The 21797-nt window shown below is 51.6% G+C and overlaps 1 protein-coding gene across 2 annotated transcripts in view; it reads right to left on the bottom strand.

Annotated features, from left to right (window-relative positions):
* The window catches only part of LOC118178915 (corticotropin-releasing factor receptor 1), a 29226-nt gene extending 9566 nt beyond the window's left edge, over positions 1 to 19660 (bottom strand). The window contains exons 1-4 of one of the 2 annotated variants that reach the window (XM_035347814.1): positions 19290 to 19660; positions 11057 to 11141; positions 2607 to 2726; positions 1044 to 1129 (exon numbers count right to left, since the gene is read on the bottom strand). In XM_035347814.1, the coding sequence (XP_035203705.1) occupies positions 1044 to 1129; positions 2607 to 2726; positions 11057 to 11141; positions 19290 to 19337 (339 nt within the window). In that variant the 5' untranslated portion in view covers positions 19338 to 19660. Of the gene's footprint in view, positions 1 to 80; positions 225 to 1043; positions 1130 to 2606; positions 2727 to 11056; positions 11142 to 19289 lie in introns of those variants that run through there. The other variant, XM_035347815.1, reaches the window with a different exon arrangement.
* Positions 19661 to 21797: the final 2137 nt, after the last annotated feature.

Below are 21797 nucleotides of genomic sequence, written 5' to 3'. Positions count from 1 at the left end.
TCCCATTTCCTCCATCACGTCACCTCCCAGAGCTGCTCTGCAGACTTGGGGACCCCCTTCAGAAACCCACTGGAGCCCACCTGGTGTAGGATGGAGAAGAGGCTGGAAGGCACCAGGGTTGGTCAGATGGGGCCAATTTAGACCAGAAATGCACAAACCTGGCCACGCAATGGGCTCAGGCATTTCACATCCTACCTACACTGGGGCAGCTCAGGATTGTTGCTCCTATATCAGCCCTGCTCAGCACTGGGGCATCCCTGAGCCATCATCTGGGGAAATCCTGCTGTAATTCATCTGAGCTTGCCGGCAACATGACATCTGATGTCTCAGTTCATTCCTCTTAGCCCTAGGGGCAGCTGAGAGGCTGGGCTGAATGTGGGCAAAGGGAGCAAGGGATCACAGGAAGGCATGAGTGATAATTAAATTAATTGATTGCTCCTGCTGTTAGGCACTCATCCAACCTGTGAATTAGCAATTAACTGAGTGAGAAAACCATTCCTGGCAAGACATATCAGCATCCCAAATACCAGAGGTGCTTATCAACTGCAAATGAACAGCCTGTATCTCTTCTCCTCTGCTCTGAGGGGTGCCTTGACCTACTCTGGGGCTTGTAATTCATGGTACCCATTTTTCATCCCTCTCAGCTTCCTAAATATCTTCCTTTTTACATTGCCAGCAGGGAGGGATGAGGTTTGCACTGTGTTCTCATAATGGGAAGGAGCTGGAGAAGCAGAGGAGGGTAATGGGGCTGGAGGATATGCCAATCTGCACCGAGCAGCCCAGGATGCGCCACACTGCAAATCCTCTTGGCTTTTTAACATGACAGGAACCAGGAATGGTTATATTTTTGCTAAGGAATGAAAATGTGCACCAAGGACAGGGGCATATATGCTGCATGCAAACTTGTATGCTTGGCTGCTGGTGTGCACCCAGCCCCACAAATCCCTTGGGCCATTCCTGACCTGGGTGCTGGCACCCTCCAATACTGCATCATCCATCCCTCACCCTCCTGTCCAGAGTATAAGGGACCACCAAGCTCCTACCTCCTCACTGAGGATCTCCTGACACTGGGAGTAGTTAACCCGTGCGGCCCAGCTCCCGTTAGCGAGGCACTCCCTGTAGCCATTGTCTGAAAGAGAGGGTGCACAGAGGGCATAACAGCACCTGGAGATGGGCACAAACCCCAAAACATGACAGATGTGACCTGATTGTCATCACTGATGTGGGGTCTCTGATATCAAGCCTGTGGTGTCTTTTCCTTTGAAGCCAGCTCAGATGCTGCCTCAGATGAGACCACAGGATGAAACTCCCCAGGTGTAACCACTGTTCTATAAAGCTTTACAGAGAGGAAAGCAAGGAGGCCTTTTGCTTTTTTCCCAGAAAGCAGCAAGGCCTGGGGAAGTGCTTTCAAGAAGATCTGTCCCTTGGGATGATTCTCCAAGCCTTCCAAAGCACTCATGGTCTGAAAATGTGGTGTGGGAAGGTTTGAGAGCCCATCCTGGTATTTCCAGACCTGGATAGAATTGCTTTTGGAAGAGCCTCTTTCTGCTCCCTACGCAACCAGGAAATCAGAGGCAGTTACAGCTTATCTCTTAATGGGAACATTTTTGTCCCACTCAAGGGCTTTGGGTTTGCACCAGCACTGTCCCATAGTGCTGGGATACCCCAATGCCTCCCACCACGGAGATGCAGCAGGAGCAGTACAAAACCAACTCCTCCATTTGTTCCAGCAATCACCAACAATCCAGCGAGTGCCGCTGCAGAGGCAGCATGAAGTTTGCTCTCCTCTCCACGTGTTAGGAGCTTTCTTCCCATCCCAGCAAGGATGGCAAGAGGAGGCAAGGCTAATTAGGAAGGCAGGCTCTGACAGCCCCAGAGCAGCCTCCGATTAACATCAGCACCAGGGTGATGTTGGGCTTCTGCTATTAAAAGGAGAGACCATGAGCCTCATCAGGGCGATATGATGGGACAGGGATGGGGATGACTCTTAGGCAGGCATAAGTGCAGATTAATGCAAGGAGACTCCTGCAGCTGCATGAACGGCACTGCCAAGCAGGAGCCGTATGCGTGTGATCTTCCGCAGTGGTGAAAGGGTGTGGGACAGAAAATGTGATGTTTTCTGCATGAAGCAAGATGTTTCTTTCATCAGAAGTAGTGTTTGGGTGGACAGAAACTCATCTGTGTGCTAGGAATGGCTCTGGGGGCTTTCCAAGTGCCTTCACTTCATCTCCTGTTCCCAGCACATCGTTGGCAGTGACAGCTCAGTCACCCGTGCTGGGAGATGAGTTGCAAGGTCCCCGTGTCCTTGCTCACCTGGGGGCTGTAGACCTGTGTTGCACCTCCAACAGCAGGGCACTCTTCACTCCCTGTCCCCAAGACAGGGACGTCTGTCCTCTTTCCCTTCACAAGCGCATGCCCAGGAGCATCTCCTTATACAGCCACTCTCTCCAAAATTTGGGATGAAGGATTATTCCCTTTTTGGTTGACACATACCACAGAACACCTCAACAAGCTCTGCACCCAGGGACATTTTGTCACTTGTGTCCCCGTGTCTCTGCTCCCCCATCCCGTATCCATCCTGTCCGCACCAGTGCTGCCCAGCTTACTTGTGGTGTTGTACCGCACACCGTAGAAATATTCAGGGCAAGGACGAGCCACCAGCTGTCCCACCGCACTCCGGGGCCAGCACGTACCGATCAGGTCTACAGAGGCGTTGCACTGGGGCCCTGGTGGGGAAAAGGGTTGCAGGTTAGTGAAGGTCTCCAGGCCACCGCGGGCCATCTCCAGGCCATTAAAGGTTCAGGGTTTGCCCAGGGAGCTGGGGCTGTGGTCCCAGATGAGCTGATGGGTTGCTGTAAGCTTAGCTCTGAGGGAAGCTTCAAGGCAGACACCAAATGCTGTCTGTGCTGAGGCTCCCCAAGGGCTGACTGATCCATCCTTTCCATATCTATGTCCCGGGTTCTGTCTGAGCAGCCAAGTTAAGCCCAGTTCTGTACAAGGCTTCTTTTCTGACCCAGCTTTCCATCTGAGGTCCCCTGCTCTGGTCCTCCAGCCCTGCTCCTTTCTTCAGCCATGACTTTGTCATCTGGCCCTGCTACAACCATATTTTTCCTGTCCCAGTGGTAACTCTGTCCTGGTGCTGGTGGGACACTCCTCAGAGCTCCTCCAAGCCTCTCACACCTCCTGGCTCCAACATCTCCTTCCCGGCCATCCCTGTTGGTCTATTCCAGCCTTTCCCAAGAAGAAAGCTCCAAGTCTGCCGTTGCTATTTCAGATTTCAATCAGGACTTGTGTGCTTTTCCCAGCTACACAAGTGTGTTAATGTAGACATTAGGTAGGCCAGATTGCAGGCTTTTTTATGTATAATTTGTGTATATTTAGAACAACATGTACTGTAGCTAAATATGTCCTAGCTACATCTCAAAGTGAGGTAGGAGGCACAACGGCTGTGATATCAATACAATGCGATCCCTAGCAGGCAGCAGATGGATGATAGGCAGCAGACCCAGGAAGGGGCAGAGTTCAGTGCAAACCGCTCCTGGGTAACGGAGATGTTTGTGCTGCCAGCTCTGCCAGACATTGCCATTTCCAAAGGCAAACTCCCCCCAATTTGCAGCTCTTCGGGTGTGAGAACAAAGCGTTTCCTCTCCACCAGGACTCGACACAGAGCAGGTCGCTATCTGGAAGCCTTTCCCGAGACATCCTATGGATAGAGCTGGCTAAAAAAACAGCAGAACACAAAACCAAAGTGTTGCTTTATTAGTATGATGAAGGTTCTTGGGGTGGGGAAGTGTAGTATTTTTTTCATTGCTTATCTGAAAACTTGATACTATTGCTTCTTGGGATGCCCTTAGAGCAAATTCTCGGTGTGAAGAAGAGGAAGGTTTGGTTCAAACCTCTTTGCAAGGGAAAGCAACTTCCAAGTGTGTGAGCTGGGGAAACATCCAAGTGTGCAGAACACTATCTTCTGCCTTCCATAGCTTGTAGGGGGAAATTAATTTTAACAGTGACCTTTGCTTTTAGCTTTCCTAATGTGTATGGTTGCTGTAGCAACCTTTAAGTTAACTGTTCTAAGCCAGTATTTCTTAGGAAAAAAAAGGTGCATTTAATCACGCATGTAGGGTGCGTGTCTGTGCTCATCTGCATCTGTTAGCAACTGTTGAGCTCTTTAGGTGTTTTGACCCAAACTTGACAGAGAAATAGCTGGTCATAAGAAATGAAGTCCCTGTTTAAAAATTTATAATACTCATCCAGATAAAGAACTGGTGATTGCTTCTACTACAGACAAAGTTAAAGTGTGAGTGTGCCCCCCCCTCCCCCCTTTAGCCACTTGGGAATCCACCCTGGTGAGAAGCCACATGTATACCTGCAGTAGGAAATGCTCATTTGGGGTAACCCAGCATGGAAAACGGGGCTTACACAATGCTAATGGCAAAAAGTCTCCCTGTGACCAGTGGGGTTGAGCCCAACCTCCATTTTATTCCAGTCTCCCGTGCCTCAGTTTCCCTTCTTGCGTCCCAGAGGTTGGGCTGGGGCACAAATGCAGGCTGCTCACAGGGGACAAGCATCAAGACAGAGCAATTATAAGTCAGCAGAGCCAAAGGCTGGCAGCAGCACTGTTCCAATTAGTAAAGCAAAACCACTGCAATACCATTAACAACCAAAACCATAAGTTCATGGAAGTGATGTGACCAGGCAAAAACGGCATTGTGCTGTTATAGTTCTGCTCAAGACTGGGTATAATACCTCTGTATTTCTCCAAAGCACTTGATTTAATACTGCTTGGCACTCCCATTAGAGCACTGCAACCACCTGCCAGGTGACAAAGACAGCAGATGGGTCTCACATCCCACCATGGTGGGGGTACAGGGTGGACAGAGCCAGCAGAAGGTGGAGTAGCATCACCAGGACCTCAGCCCCTCCGTGTCCCACAGATCAAGGTTACGGGGGCTGCAGTGGTGTGAGGCTGCAGAAAGCTCCTGGAACTGCACCGGATGCATAGCAGGCTTTGCCCCAGTGCTGCTGGAAATGGCATTTGGAGGTCCATCCAGACAGTTTTGAATCTAGATTATATTATGTATATAATTATTTATAATATATATATAATATAGCTATATTTCCCCCACTTTCTGAATCATAGAAATGCTGTCCTGTCCAGCATATAGGGAGGAAAGTCTCTTGTTGGGGAAGGGTTAAAGTAAACCAGTGAAAGAGAAGAGTGCCGGGAGGGCTGTGATGTCCCCTTTGCCCATCACGACCGTCTGCTCCAGCTGCTCCCCAGAGGCATGCAGCTCCCAGCATTTAGAGCTCTGTTTAGCATGGAAATGATATGTATCAGTGCTAAATGCATTCAGATCTGCTTCGTGGCCCATCCTATTTGCAGAGGGATTATTCTCCCAGGTTCTGCAGACACCTGCTCCAGCTTTCTCAGCATTGTTGGCAGTGCAGCCACAGTTTTGGTCTTTGCAGCAGGAAAGGTCAGGAACTTTCCTACGTGCACACAAATCCCCCAGACTTCGCTCCCTCCTACACAGAAACACAACGTCTGTATCAGGTCCCACTTTGAGACAGGGAACGTGGCACAGGGGAAGTCATTCAAGTCCCTTCTCACCCTATTTCCCTCAGGCTTTTGCAGCTTTGAAACAAAGCAAAGCATTTCCTTTCTCCTGAAAAGAAAAATGCCTGTCCAGGGACTTACCCTGAGACAGCTGTAACATAACTGCATCAGGATAACTACAGCAGATTCCCTTCTGTTTCTATAAAAGAGCCTTCCCCAGCCAGCCTCCTCAACTCAGAAACCCCTGAGATGGCTCCAGGCTAAAGCCATGCAGACGTACGAAGCCTAGCAGGGCAAAGTGGCCTGGTCCCAGCTTATCCACCAGAAGATTTGGAACAAAATTAAAGAGGACAAAGCAAGCCTGTCCTGTGCCAGCACCACCAGACGCGTGGCTGCAGTGCCCTCAAGCTGGTGCCAGGAGGCCTGGAACACGATTGCACCATCAAACCATTACTGGAATGGCATGAAGAGGGCTAAAGCAAAAGTTGTGCTGATACAGCAGTGTCAATAAACACAGCCCCAGCTCACACCCCAGCAAAGCTTTGCAGCCATGCAGCATCGCAGCTTGTTGCTGCATTCCCAGCAAGTTACAGCTGCTTGAAGGCAAGCCTCTGTCCCTCCGCACAACGCAAAAGGGGCAAGGAGACACAACAGAAAACTGAATCATAGGCTCTCTCCATGCTGAGAGTGATACAGTTATTTATCTCAGGTGTCCCAGGAGGCTGAGTAAGAGCTGAGATGCGTTAGCTCATATCTCTACCCGTCTGGAGATCTTACTAAACCACAATCATTTCCATCCGCCCCGACGGCCTCAGTGACTGCTTCTCAAGCAGGCTGACATCCCCTGCTTCGGCCATCTCTTCTGAGGGCCTGTATTTAATAATCAGGGCTTCACCTCCATGTCTAACCAAAATATACTCACTGCAGGCAGCACCTGGAGGGCAGACCCACACTGTGAAAAGTTGTCTGCCCCCAGACAGCTCTACCATGCTGGTAGAACAGGAGCCACTCCATATCTGATTACCCCTACATAAAGGCTTTGGTGGGGTATTTAAAGCCTCTGATGTGCTCAGGAGGGGTAGATGCTGAATGTTTATGAGGAACAAACACCTGGAGGCACCAAGGGAAACAGCACTGAGAGGCAATTTACATTAATATGGGGCTGAAATTGGGGTTCTGGAGGTATTTGCTTTCCCTCTGAGTTGAGGATGGATACCCAGCCTGTCTGGGAGCACTGTAGTTGCCTCAAAATACCCCAATTGTTGCTGCTTTGGTCGGTGTTGGATGTTTCTATTTATTTCTGTAAGAGTCCAGACCTTAGAAAAATCTCCAGCAATCTTCCCAAGCATTCAAGTTTCATGATCCTCAAAGAAAAATAATTACACAGGCTAATTAAGCGTTATGATAGCAAAGTGTCTTTGTAATGAATTTTCAGCTTGTTGCTATTCACCATTGTTGGCTGTCCCCTGAGGTCTTTGCTGCTGTTCTGGAGGATAAACAGGAGGCACCAAGCCTAGCTTCTGCCATCGATGGGTTGCATCTGTGTGATGCTGTCACCTGAGACTGATCCACGTCAAGCTTATGCGAATCATATATATGTATCGAGTATATAATGTGGTGTTTTGGGATTGTATATTTGTACAGAATATGTAATGTAGTGGGCTGGTTTGGGGGCAGATCTCGTTTTGATCCAACCCATGGTGTGATTGGGGTTGTGTCATTGCCAAGGGCACCAGCCAGTGGTTTATTCCCTTGTCTCACCTGGACCTTACTGGTGGGTGAGCAAGGAATCACAGTCCCTTGCTGACAGAGGTTTCCTCTCTGATTTTGCTAAAACGGATTGGAGCAGCTGGCAAGGATTTTACTGCATTCAGTCCAAAGTGCATTTAACAGGTGTAGCTGCCACTGAGATGTGCCAGCATGCCGCTTCCTACCAGAAAACCTCAAATCATCACTATCTTCCCTCTTCCACTACAACAAAACCTATGAATAAAAGCAAGTTTCTATTGACATCCCTGTTTCCCAGATGATGGAGCAGAATGGCTTTATCAATACCAGCATACACTTTAAACACCCTGATTTTTTTCAGATAGGTGAGTTAAAAATTTTTAGCTCCCGAGCCTATCACTGCAATCCCTTGGTGCTAAGTCCCTGCCAGGACTCCCTGCTGCCTCTTTAGCCCTTTTATTAGTATTTCTGCATCAGTGGGAGAGATGCCAACGAGGCTGAAGGGATGAGAGGCACTGATGTTGTTAATTTGACCTTTATGAATTTAAATTCCAGTCTCTTCCCTGGAGGAATCAGAGACTGAATGAAAGAGCTGCGGCTCGGGCAGGGACGGCTGTCGTGGTGTCAGTGGTGTGGGGCTGGAGCGGGTGGGAAGGCTCCTGGTCAAAATGTCACCTGCTGCAAAACGTGTCTTCAGACCTGTCCAGCAAAGCACACGCGAAGGAAATGCTCACGTTGCTTGCTGCTCTCCTGTGCCTCTCAGCCACCAGTTTTTGCTGCATCTGGACCAGCTCAATTTGCTTTATTTAAATGCTTCCTTCTGCCCTTAAAAAAAGCTCATTTTTAAAAAACAAACATTTTTATTAATTTCTGCCTAGCTTTGGTGTTTCCTTTGCTTTAGTTGAACATGCAGTGGCCCAAAGCACTTCTTTCCTGGGAAGAAATCAGCTGTGCTCCATGCTCACTCCTGGGCACACACATGAGATTGAGGATAACAATTTATGGTGATAACAATTTAACGGCTTAAAGTGGTGAATTGTGCAGCCCGGAGCAGCCAGGGCTATTAGCAATTGGGTGCCAGCTCCTTGGGCTGATCCAAGCTTGAATGTAATGAAAAGCAAGATAACCCCGGGAACACCCGCTCTGCTCAAGTGCTTTCTGCTGGGCTGCTTTGGAAAAGCCTTATCTATTAATTAGGAGGAGGCTTTTCCGTCTGCTTGGATTCTTAATTCCTTTCCCCGGAAAAGACCATGGTGGGAAACTGTCCTGAGGCCACAGTGGGATGCTTCATCCCCAGGGGTGAAACGACCTCGTCCCTCTGCAAGCCATTTTGTGGCAGGGCAAAGGGAGAAGCAGCTGTGCACAGGCCCTGGGGAGCCAAAATCTTCAGGAAGACAGTTTGCTGTTTGCAGCAATCTGGAGGCAGGGAGCCCTTGGGATCAGCACCTTTCCACCCTGGACAAGATATGTTGATCCTCATTATTTCTTTTGGTTAATTAAGCCTAACCTGGGAATTTTTTGGCTTCCAGACATTTGGAGGTGAGAGCTGACCTGATTTTTCTAATACACCTTGTTGATCTCAGGTCCAGCCTGATATAATTTCTGCCTGGAGGAGTAAAGAGAAAAGCAGCCTCAGCGACGCAACAGCTAACCTACATGCACGGATGCCAACCAGCCAGATTCAGGCCCACCAAGAGGTATTTTCAGTCAGGTTGAGCCACCACATCAGTGCAGGGGTCTGGATGAGGCTGAATGCCAAGGGACACCACCCTGTGCTGGGGACCGGGTGCTTAGAGGATGATGGATGAGAACCTGGTGAGCATCACCCAGACCTCTCTGCACCTCACCGCTAGGAGCAGAGACCTTTTCAGCTCAGTGCACGTGCTTTGGAGAGTGCCAGTGCTCAGCCATAGTGCTGCACAGCTGTGCATCCTAATTAAAAAGTGTGAAATTAAGTAATGAAGGGACTGGCAATGTGAGAAGGGGGGAGAGCCCAGGCTGGGCTATGTTTTTTTTGGAGGAGCAATGCTGTGGCATGGCCCCTCTCTGCATCCAGCTGATGCCCCGCTGCTCCACGTGCCTGAGGATCCGTGGGCTCGTGTTTTTAGCACGTGCCTTTTCCCAAGGGTTATGCAGACATTAACAAATTAAGTCTCATGGCCTTGCTGCAATTCTCATTAGCATCATCCTAACAAGTCTCCACGTTAAATAGCCTCGAAACAAAGTTGCCAGTTTTGTAAATATCTCCCCCTCAGAATTGCTGCCTAAATCAGGCAGGGCTTAAACAGGCCCCAAGGATGAGGGCTGACGCTGAGCTCCGCTTACCAAGCAACACAAGTAAGCCAATTAGTTTCAGCTCTTGCTCAAAGCCCCCTCCCCGAGCTGGGAGCAACTCTTGCGTGCACCATCCTCATCCCAAATCGATCGAGTTACCCAGGCATGACAGGTCAGACAGTGGAGATTTTGCAAATCTGCAGCCTGGCATGTTGTGTTCTCCATCCCAGAGTGACGGGGGCTGAGGTGCACTCACTCCTGCATGGTTTTGCCCTGGCAAATCCCAACTGAATGAATTCAGCCCAGTGTTTGCAAAAAGCAGCACACACTGCTTGAAAATGCTCCCCACTCCCTGCTCTCTGCCCCAGGCTCAGGAGGTGACACCAGCAGGTGACGAGGGCCATGAGTTGGGCACGAGGAGGCTCTGGGGGGTGCTGCCACCCTGGCTTGTGCCATGGGCCAGATCCTGCATCATGGGAAGGTTTGGAGGTGCTTGGCTGGTTCACCCCACAATGCTGTCAGATACAGGTTTCACTGGGGGAGAGTAAAGAAGACAACAAATGCAAAATTTATCACAGCTTAATATGACCAAGGACACACTCCTTGCTGAGCAGAGTAATGAAACCCTCAGGGAGCAAAGCCCCTGAGTTATGACCGGGCTTCCCACCTGCACAGCACCCAGGACAGAGACACGCAGGCATTTCCATTTCCACCTCCAGCCTTGCTTTACCCTCAGCTTTCCACCTCTGTGTCTCAGGCTGGGGATGCTCCTCAGTGCCATGCCTTGGGCTCTGCCAATGGGCCAGGCACTGAATCAGCTGATGTTAAGCAGGAATTGTTTAAAAAGAACATTTTAATCTGCTGCTAATGGGAGTGGTGTGGCAGAGAGCCACCCGTCAGCCTTTTGTCACCCTGACAGCAAGGGATGTTCTGCTGAGCAGGGACTGGGGCAAGCAGGGCAATCACTTTGTCTTCTTTCAGCTGTGGGAAAACGAACTCTGTAGCAACCCTGAGCCAGGGAGAGCTTTTCTTCTGGTCCCTGGGAGCTCCCCTCCTCTCCTTCAGCCACTGTTCCTCTCCCTAAATCTGTCAGTAACCCACTGGGGTGTGGACGTAGGGGGCAAAGGTCCCCAGTTGGTACCAAGGACCACTTCGGCTCCTGGTGTCCTTGGGCATGGCAGAGAAGGGGTAGCATGGAAACAGGCACAGGGCAGGTGTCTCTTTGCCCACCTCCCCCCCCCAGCCCTGCCCAACGTACATTTATTTTCTCTATTTTTAGCTCTCCTGAGCTCTGCATCTTCCACCTGCCTCAACTGACACCCTGCAAAGGTGCTGATGCAGCACTCACTACGGGGCTGCAATGCAGCCTCAGCACATCCCCACCCCCTGAAAAGGAGCCAGATCAGCCCAGAGACCCCCCCTCACCCCCACCTCCGACTACCTCTGCCCCAGGTGCTCTGAGCAAGCCAAGGGCAGGCTGGGACACAGGACACTCACCTGTGTGGTTGGTGGCGGGCGGCAGGCTCTCGCAGTACTGCTCTTGGATGGAGGCTGCCACTGGGCTATCCCAGAGGAGAAACACCTGCGTGGGGAGAAATCAGATGGTAGCAGGGTTATACACATGATATATGGCTCCCCTGTGCCTTCTTGGATGTGGCAGCAAGTTGGTCAGATCTGAGCTTGTCCATGTCGTGATGGATGTTGTCCTCAAATCTGCACGGTGGACAGGAACCCATTTGTGGGACTGGTTTCCCAGCCTGGGGCTGGGGGGCTGATATTCTCTGCTCTGTTTCCCACCCATTATTCATCTTCTGCCCCAAACATCCTCCCCAGCGACGCTTGCTGCAGCCCTGCACAGCCCCCGCCAGGCCTCAGAGCTTCTGCTATTTAGCATTTTAACCAACATTTTTAGTTTTTGCATCTTTGCATCCTGAGAGCAGGCAGGGGAAACATGATGAGCCTGACACTGCGCTCAGATTTGCAATACCTTATTAAAATCACAGCCTTGTAAGCTGTCAGTGGGAAGATGTTAATATGCATCCTTAAGGAGACCTGATCCAGTCAATCAGGTCTGGATGAAGCTTTCTTTTAGAAAAAAAAAAAAGGTTTGTCTACAAGCACTGCCATTCCTGTTGTATTGGCAGGCATTGACCAGAAACTATCCCATCAGCAAGAGTTTCTCCAAAACAGCTCCCAAAAAGCTCTGCAGCTCCTCTGGAAGGAAAACCATTTACTCCATCTGCCTGGGGAGCTGTTCTGAAAAAGCTGCTCCTGAATGATGGTTTCCAGCAGTGACTGCAATGAGCCCTTTGGTCCCGTGCGGCAGGAACAACCTAGGGACTGCCAGCGGTGGCTGGATGCGGTGGCAGGCACGGTGGATGACCTGGAGAAGGCCACGTGGGCTGCAGGTGGCTGCTCCTTGGCCTTTGCAGGATTTTGGGGAAACTGAAGTAGAGGAACGGGATTGCAAGGGCAAGGTACAGCTGCCTGCTTCCTCCTGCAGCTGAGAGGGGTGACCCGGGCTGATTCCTCTGCTCAGGGGATGGAAACCAACAGTGGACGATGCTGAACCCAGAGCCTTCTTCCTCCATGCCTAATCTCCCTTCCTGAGTGCCATTTACCTTAAAAACCACCCTGCGTAGGGAGGACTGTGTCCTCCCCATACACTGGCTCCTCTTGCTGGCACACCCAGAGATCCCCTGCACCCTACCAAAGCATTAGCAGAATTTATTCAGACGGGGAGACAAGCTCAGCACCCACTTGCTCTTTTCCAAACAACTATTTACTGCCTTAGGAAGCTGGTTTTGACAGCAAGAGAGATGTCAGGCAGACATACAAGCGGAGCTGAGAATAGCTTTCTTGTTATGACTGCTCCAGATGGCACCGGGGATCCGGCAGCAGATCCCTGCCCCAAGCTCTGTAAGGGCTCCCACTGCACCGGTCCTGCAGGATCTGGGCATATTCAGTGATGCCCTGGAATTGTGGGGATGAAGAAGAGCCCTGAGATGAGAGTGTCTGAACTCCAGAGATACCAAAATGGGGGTGCAGTGGGGCTGGATCCCCTCTGCTCGGTGCCTGCTGGATCCGGTGGCTCTTTGCACAGGCAGCTGGGGTAAAAGGTTTCTTCCCCAAAGGGCCTGGGATGGTTTGCCTACCTGAACAGGCCTGCAAGTGTTAATTGGATGTTTTTGTGCTAATCACAGCCTGCTCCAGCCTGGCAGTGCCCGTTCTCCTTCCAGACACAGGGAGAGGTCTTGGCACTGGGCTGCAACATGGACCGAGCTACTGGTGGAAGGGGTGAGGATGGAGAGAAGGAGTGCAGGCTCTGTAAGTGAGCTAAAACTGCAAAAAAGAAAATAAAAAATCCCCAAAATAGAACAAAACAATCAGCTTTTGTTTGCTTTTAAACCAAACTCTGAATTTTGTCTCACTGCAATGTGGCCAAAGCTCACACCAGAGCCTTTTTACCTGCTCCCGTCAGCTGTGCAGCTGGAGGGGATATGGTGACTCCAGGTGGATTTGCATGAACCAAAAGCATTCTGCCCCTTACCCTGATGGCCAGGCTCTCTTGCGCGTTTTGTCCCCTGCAGGTTACTTTAACCCCTCCGCAGGCTTTGCAGAAGGAATAGGTCAAAGCTCTGTCCTTGCACTGCTCTTCCTGCCAAAGCATCCCTGCCGTAAGCTGCCACATGGCACCCAGCAGGTCCCAGCCTGGCTGAGCTGGAGACATGCATGCCCCAGTGTCTCTTTCCCTCTGCACTCCCGGTCCTGTTTTGACACAGGCTGCAGAAAACCATGTGCTACAGCGAAGAAAACCTCTACGACCTCTCCCAGGCTGCCAAAATCCCAGAGAGCTTCAGCCGAGCGTTCAGCTGTGCAGGCTAAAACAAGCAATCTGCTTTTGCAGAAGCAACCACTTTGCACAGAGGTCCTGCTCTGCCAGGGCATTCTCCCACGAGGATGGTGCTCTGCCAGGAGCTGCATGGCCCCATGCTGGCAGCAGCTTCTCTTCCATCTGGAGCCACCCATGGCTCCACCGCTGTTGTCTCAGCAGCCACCCAGCTCCCTCCCAGGCTCTGCTAAGGTCTCCATTTCACATGTGGAGGCATCCTGGAAGATGCTGAAGACGCTTGATTAAGCCTGGACCTTGCAGAGCACAACTGGGACACCGCAACATGCTGCTGCTCCAGCATTTGCTGTATCCCGTGCACAGCAAGCACCGGCTGTGGTCAGTGTCCCACCCCCAGCACGCCAAGTTTGGGTCAGAAGGGAAACAGAGGCACGCAGGGCATCTTGCTCAGACTTTGCTGCACCACATAGGGTGGGATGTTCCCATCCCATCCCACCGGCCATGCCCTGAGCTGCTTGATTTTTTTTTTTTTTTGAAGCTGTTCCAGCTCATCAGCACGAGGATGCTCAGGATCTCGCTGCTGATCTGGATGTGAGCAGCAAACTCTCACGCACACACACGCACATGTGTGTGCACGAAGCATCCGTCTCTCTGACCTGCCACTGACCTAGCAGCAAAATTCAATTAACAACAATTAGGAATTAATGTTCCCCTGCAGTGCTTTCTCTCTCCAAAGCAATCCACAGATATTAATTAATGAATTAACATCTGAGTCAAACATCACCCCCCATCCCATATTACCCAGAGACAGGCTTGTCCCCCCCCTTGAGATCTCATTGCCTCAGACAAGATTGGATCTGCATGGCAGGAAGGGCTGACAGCTCCAAGCAGCGAGATAGATGGCTCGTGGCCTAATTAGCAAACTAAGATGGGGCTTGGGTTTTCCGTGGCCAACAGGGCTGTAATTGGAGAGCAGTGATTAGCAAGATGCGAGCAAGTGGCTTTGCACAGAGTTGGGGAGGTCAGTGGGACTGTTGGATGGTGACAGCATCTGAGACCCCCCCCAAGGTGGGTTAGGGAGGTCTTTTGTGAGCAGAACAAAGCAGCCCCAGTGGCTCAGCCACTGCAGGAAGTCCCTCACGATGAAGGCATCTGGAAGGGGGTGTCATGTCCTGTGTGTACCACTTGGGAACAGGACCTGGGCTAGAAGGAGTCGTCTTTGGAGACACCTTTTATGGCCTCTGCTCCTGGCCAGATGCACTTAAAACCTGGTTTTCAGCAGCTCTGCCCTGCTGGCTCCTTCATCCAAGGGCACATGCCCGTGGTCGCTCACCACAACATGGGTGCAGCACCAGCCACCCTGCTGTGTCCTTGCCGTAGGGATCTTTCACACCCCTTGGTCCATCCCTCCGGCCCAGCTGGGCTTGCTGCCACCCTGTAACATCATTCCTCAATTGCTCAAAAGTAAGCATGGAAGAAAAAAGTCCCTCCTGGGACAGTCAGGACATACAGGCTGGGGAAGGGCTGAGCAGTCTCTGTCCTGGGGCTGCCTTGAGGACTGATCCTGCTCTTGGCCATGAGCTTGCAGAAAAAGGCACCAGACCCAGGGTGCTGAATGCAGCGAGCATGGCAGGAGCTGGATGCCAAGCTCGGACAGCAGAGCAGGTGGGCAGGGAGGGCACAGGGCAGCACAACTCACCGACACCACAGCTGCAGGCTGGAGGCGGCCTTTGCAAAGCTTCACCCAAAGAGCTCCCCTTCAGCTGCATGTGGAGGTGGGCACGGTGCCTCCAGCCCACCCTGTCCCCTGCTTTCACCCCTTTGTCCTCAGCTCCTTGACTTCCAGCCTCTGCAGCTGCTCAGCTTCTTACCACCTCACCTTGAGGGCTTTCATCCCTTGGAAAAGTCCTAAGCCACAAATGACAACCCCGGGGAGCTCCCAGCCCATGAAAACCCCCTGTACAACCTCATGCCTTGACAGTCACCTCCTTCGCCATGCCCCAAGCTAAGGCTTCTTTGAGCCCCCGCTTTTTGAACTGTTGTTCCTTCACTTGCTTTTGTGCAAAGCCACATCAAGAGCCCTGCAAGCATCGAGGCAAAGCAGCAGATCAAGGCTCAAAGCAAGAACCAGGGGGGGATTTACTATAGCTAATGTTACCCGGGGGGAGCGGGGAGGGAGACAGGGAGCAGACTGCGATAATGCTTCCATCTGGCATTAAAATCTGGGAACATATGAATTTAGCCATGTTAGAGGGCCAGCCTGTGACGGAGGCTTTGGCGTGAACATTTATTCTGTTTGGAGTCTCTCTCTTAGCATGCTGGATGCGGAACCTAACAAAAGAATATCAATCAGGGCTAAATGAGTGCCTGTAAAACCTGATTTATGGGCAATTAAAGGTTTTCCTGGATTACACTCCAGTCCCCCTCTGCACATAAATAATTCTGACTTCATTTATCTATCAAAAGGGACATGGATTTTTGGGGGCAGGTAGAAAAAGAATAATGTCATTCGGGTGCTGGAAGCTAAAGACACAAGCAAGTTGGGGAAGGTGATGCCATAAATCAAAGCAGCTCCTATGGCATCTGAGCTGGCCAGAGCAACGGCTGCTAGAGAAGACGTGGAGTGATGGGCACATCCACAGGACTGCTTTTCTGAGGCATTTGTATTAAACTCTCCTGCAGATTTTAGTTATGGGACCTCTGCAGACTTTAATTATGGGACCTTTGTGCATTCAGATATTTTCACTTTGGGGATTGGAGATTTGTTGTCCCCAGCTGCCTCCCACGACCCAGATCTCACTTGCCCCATGACTCTCCCTCACCCATCATCTTTTGAGGGTCATGCTCTGGGCTGAGCATCTGCCATTCAATTCACCTATAATTTTCCTCCAGTTTATCTGTGTTCATGTCTGCGGAAACCCTGACCACAGCAAAGCATCAGCTGCATTTGCCATTGCATTTTCAGGCTGAGCCATGCAAGATGGAACAGGGGCTATTGTCTGCAAAAGGCCAGCACCCTTTGCCCACTGCTGTCTGAATGGAGGCAATTGCTTCTCAGTGGGTGACTCACTAACAAACCAGGGCATTGCTAAGAAAAATACAGTTGGGGAAAAAAGAAAAATATAACAGATGGGCCTCTGGGCATGTTCTCCCATCTTCAGAAAGAGCCACCCGCTCCTGAGCAACAGCTCTCAAGCACTGGAGAAAGGCTCTTTGGGCTGTTTGCTCAGGGACTAAAGATTTGTGCTTGGCTTGGGTCTGGATACCCTTCTCCAACTCCAACTGTTAAAAACGTGGAGGTAACCTCTCCAAATGCTGCAGCCTCAGACCTCAGCTCGAGGTGGTTGCTCCCAACTAACTTCCGAGCCAGCCCTGTGTGGGATTTCTGGAGAGCAGGGCTGTACTTCAGGGCAGGATCGAGCCTTCTGTGCAGGCTATTCTCACTGCATTTCTATATATTCATCCTATGGCGAGAGCAGCTATTCCAGGAACAAGCTGTGCCATTTCCATTCACTTCTTCATTGAAAATGTGAAACCACGGGGGTGAGCTCATACACACTGCATCTACTCCAGCTTTTAAGGAATGCAAGGACTGGAGGAGATCCCCAGTGTCTGTGTCTCTGTGTCCTACACGGCAGCAAAGGCGTGGGGAGCTGGTTTTGGGGCTTATTGCTGCTGGAGTGGATCAAGGGAGAGGGGAAACCACCCCCCACCATCAGACCTTGGCTCTCTGTAAGACATTCCTACAGTATTATCAGCCCCCAAAATGTCATCAGTTCCCCACATGACTGCACGTGAACTTATTCTTTTCAACCATGTGTTTAGTTTGATTAAATGATGTGCAGGATACCAGAGAGCAAGATCCCAAAGCTAGCTGCCTGCCTCCTTGTCTGTCCAACCCTCTCAAGGGATGTCTGCTCTGCACGGCAAGGTGGACAAACCAATGCTAAACTAGAGCTGATGCACAGGGAACACCTTAGCTGTGCCAGGCCAGGGATCTGCAGGATGCCCAAGCAGGAGGGACTTGCCCCTTGGCTCTGTCAGAGCCAAGCTGCTGCAGGTCTCTATGCTTGCAGGCTGCAGGGATGGGCTTGCCTGAGGCTGGAGTTTTTCTGTTTCTTTTAGTTAACACTGTCCCCAGAGGGCCTTGCCCACAGCTTGGGCTGCACTGCCAGACCCTGGGGACAGTCCCCACACCACCAGGAAAATCATGGAGCCAGGGCATTGTGTTCTTTGAGAGTGTAGGATCATGCTAGAAAAGGATCTAAATATTCACTACATCTATTTTTAAGACAAATAGATGGATGGGTTGTGAAGGACTGTTTTGCAGCTTGGGTGCCCTGCTCAGGGCTGGCTGGGGGAAAATTCTCTTTGATTGGGCTGCTTTTTGTGACATTCTTCCTGGCCCCAGCACCAGTGCTGGGTGGTTTCTATCTCAAATTCTGGAAGGGTTTTGAGGACTCAGCCCCCATCCTAACAGGAAGACCACCCTTGGGGAACATGTGGGAGCAGCTAAGGAAGCCCCCAAACCTGGCACAGTCTAGCAGAGCATGGGAGCTGTGTCTCAGTACCTTTGCACTGTTTTTTTCTGACCACTTTTTGCTCCCACAGTAGCTACAGGGACATGTCATGCTTGCTTGGCTGTCCCTATCCCAGATCCTGCCCCTATTGCAGCAGGGTGGTGGCTTTGCCCACGGTGTCCCCATGTACCAGCCAAGGGGCACCTGGGTGGGGGAAAGAGCTCCTGCTCTATCTCACCTTCATTGCTTACACTGGGGCCAAGCAAAACCTGAGACATGGAATACACCCCCCCCCCCCACAAAAAAAAAAAAAAAAAAAAAAGCTCTTATAAAACAGGATGGGGCTGTGCAGTTAAAAGCAAAAGAAGCTTTAAAAAGCAGCACCAACTTGGCAGGGCAGTCACTGGGTGCACATCAGCTCTTCTCACCCAGGTAAGAACTTTTTATCCAAAGGCGCAGCTAGATTTGGGTGATAAGAAACCAGCCTGCAGGTACGAACCACAAAGGTGCTAACGGTGAGGGCTGACCCTCCGTGTTTTCCATCCTTTTAACTCTGCAGTCACAACTGGGCCACTGAGACAGCATTTTGCAGAGAGCCAGGCAAATTTATTTATTTTTTAACACTCTCAACACAGAGATTTAATCAAAAGCTTGGTCATTTTGTTTAACTGCCCACCTAGGTCTGTTAAAATAATGCTCAGGATTTCACTGGAAACATTTCCCTCGCCTCATTCCCTAGGGTCTGGGATCTGAACATGCTTTGGGCTGGGAGCATTTGCTTTCTTGATGAGCCCTCAGGGAGGAAAAATATTGCTTCTGACAAAGCATTTGCATTTTGTGTAGAGCTGCAAAATTAACAGTGGCTCCAGTTCCACTGTGAGCAATTTAGAGAGGAAAGTCTTGAGCTTTGCGTGTGGGGGAAAAAAAAGGAGAGGTTTCCTTAGGAAATCAGTCAAAGGCAGGGGGAAGAATTCAGCTTTGCATTTGTGCTGTCCCCATCCATCACACCCCCAGAGTAGGCTGCTGGGAGGGGGTGGCTAAGGGCTACTGGTGGCAGCTGGTTTCACTGGGAGGTGTGAGGTGGGGAGCTGCTGGGAGAGCCGGGCTGTTCTCGGGGGGACCTGATGGTGAGTCCCTGGCTCCAGCCCCCTCCCCGCTAGTTTTTGGGCGCTGTGAGGTCTTGCCAAGACCCCACGCTCAGGTGGAGGAGCCTGCCGGGGGGCCTTTGTGTCTCCTTTGACTTTTCCCTTCCTGGAAAGAAAGGGAAAAGTCATTGCGGAGACACGGAGAGGAGCAGGGTGCCGAGGGGGAGGGAGGCAGGAGGGTCCCCGTGGGAGCAGAGGGCTGGCGAGCACCTTACCTGCAGGAGGAAGAGGAGGAGGAGGGCAGAACGCGGGCTGGGCACCATCCTTAACTCCCTCTGTGCCCAGCTCCCCTGGGCATGGCCGGCAGCGCTCCCCGCTTCTGCTGGGCTCCTTCTGCCGTCGGGGCTGCAAAATCCTCGGGGCTTCGCGCCGGGGCTGCACGGAGGTGGGTAGGTGCCTTCACCCCCCCGCTTCGCTCAGAGACCCTCTCCTGCCTTTATAACCTTCCTGGAAGCCGCCCCTCCGGCTGCCCACCCTGCAGCTCGCCTGCCGATGGGCTACATCCCTCCCCATCAGCCTCCCACTCCCCCCTTCCCACCTCCTCCTCTTCCTCCTCCCCTTTTCCTTCCTCCACCTCCCTGGTGCCTTCCAACTATTTTTTTTCCCCCCCTTTCTCCTCTCCCTCAGCATCTTCGGCAGCGGGAAGGTCCCACACTCCCCCCCCCCCCCCTTCCCCCCCAGGACCCGGACCTCTCCTCTCTCTGCCCGCAAAAGCCGGCATTTTGCTGCTGGCGCTGCGGGCTCTCATGCGGAGGCTGCGGGCACCTGTGCCTGCATGCAGCGGGATTTGGGCTGCAGTTTGCAGGGGGGGGTTGGTGCATTCACAGATTTTGTTCTGGCACAGGGTCAGGGGAACGGGAAGCTTCCCCTCCCGTCCCTGCTGCAGTTGGCAGCGCCTTGCAAACCGGCTGGTGAATCAGAGGGAGGTGGGAGCCCCTTTCCACTTCCCAAAGGGATGGGAGAGAATGGACTTCAGCCCCTCGTGATGGAGATGCTGTAGGGACAAGGAGGGCCCATTTGGTTTGACCAAATGTCCCCAGCGTATCCCTGCTGCATGGAAGGACCTATGGTCATACCAGGGCAAACTGAGTCATGGAGGGGGGTGCTGCTTGAGGGCTGTTTTCACATAGGACGGGTGGCAGAAGGGGCAGAAGCAATGGGGCGGGAGCAGTGGGGCTTGAACTGACAGTGGGGGGCACTGGTCTTGGGCACACGTGTCCTGGGGAGGGGGAGAGCAGTGGGGGCATGGACTGTGCTACTGGGGCTAACAAATGCCCTCCAGCCTAAAATTTGGATGTTAAGGGGTCTCTGTTCCATGCCATCCCATGGAAGCCTCCAGCTTGAGCTTCTGGGGTGGTGTCCCACATCTCTTGGGGGCATTATGGCCAAGCTTGGGGCCACCTCTGAGCTGGTTGAATCTCTGGGTGAAGCTTGGGCAGTTTCTGGGCAGCCCTTCTGCACCCACCTGGGGCTTGCAGTGTTCATTCCAGCCATGGCTGATGCACCTGCATCAATGACCCCGGAGCCTGGCTCAATGACCTGGCAGCAGAAAGCCAGGCAGCAAGTTATGGTTCCATTTTCCTTGGGAAAATAAGGAGAATGGAGATGTGCTGCTGGGAAGGAGACAATGGGAGACATCACCTTTGGGATCACCATTCTGGGGGTACAAAAGACATTTCTTCTTCCTGATTCTTGATGTAGCACTATGCACCCCTCTTTGTCCCAGTCACAGCCTCTGACCACAGCACATGGCAGACAGATCAATAAGAGGGCAGAGTGCTTTGGTGGATTTCCAGATGAAGCCTCCATCCATCTTCGCTGAGCCACTTTCTGCCTCTGAAGCACAGGAGAAAGCGTGAACAAGGTGAATGAGGTCCTTCCTGCATCTGCTGGACCAAGGTGTGAGTGGCTGGCCAGGGCTGCAACCAATGGCCCACTCCAGACCCCAAAGGGTAAAAGCTCCCAGCCCAGTCATTAAAGGGAATAAACAACCCAGACCTAAATCTTATGGTATTAGCTGGATTTAACCAACTATGTCACTGCTTTGGAAAATAAGTTTGAAAATATGTAAAGCTCTGATAAATTGAGGAAACTCTTTGTTTCGTAAGTCTCCTAACATCCCTACCCCCCAGAAGTGACAGGACAAGACAAGCTCCAGAGCTACCTCTGCATTGCCTTTCACTTCAAAACTTTCTAAGGGAAAAATCCCTCTCTGGTGGTGAGGAGGCAGGGCTTGCGTCTGCTGTGGCAAGGCAGAATTTTTGCTGGCGTTTCCCCATGGGCAGGAAAATTCAGCCCCTTCCCCAAGAGTGTCATGGGGCTGGGGCATAGCTCCATGCTCTGGTTTTGGGGATGTCTATGAGGCACAGAAGGCACCTTGCAGCCAGGAGCACTGGGGGCCCTGTTTCCACACTGTGCCCTAAATTCAGCTCAGCTCTCTGGTAATGGCTATTTTTTTTTTTTTTTGGTATTGAATTTAATTAGCTGTAGGATTGACACTGCCTAAGAGGGTGTTGCTCCCACATCCTTGCAGGATCAGGCTTGGGTGAGCATTCACCCCTCTGCAAATAGCCACAGGTCTGACCTGGTCCCCAGCAGTGCCGAGTCCCACCTCACTCCCACGCCATGAGCAAGGCTTTGTGGTGTGTGTTGGTCAGAAATGCCAAGAGAAAACACCATTTTCACCCTCCTGGGGCTAGTCCTTAGCCATCCCAGCACGTCCA

The sequence above is a fragment of the Oxyura jamaicensis genome, chromosome 27 (genome assembly GCF_011077185.1).
Source record: "Oxyura jamaicensis isolate SHBP4307 breed ruddy duck chromosome 27, BPBGC_Ojam_1.0, whole genome shotgun sequence".
Classification (NCBI taxonomy): Eukaryota; Metazoa; Chordata; class Aves; order Anseriformes; family Anatidae; genus Oxyura; species Oxyura jamaicensis.
Note: the sequence above shows the minus strand (reverse complement) of the source record. Positions and strands in the feature narration are given on the sequence as shown.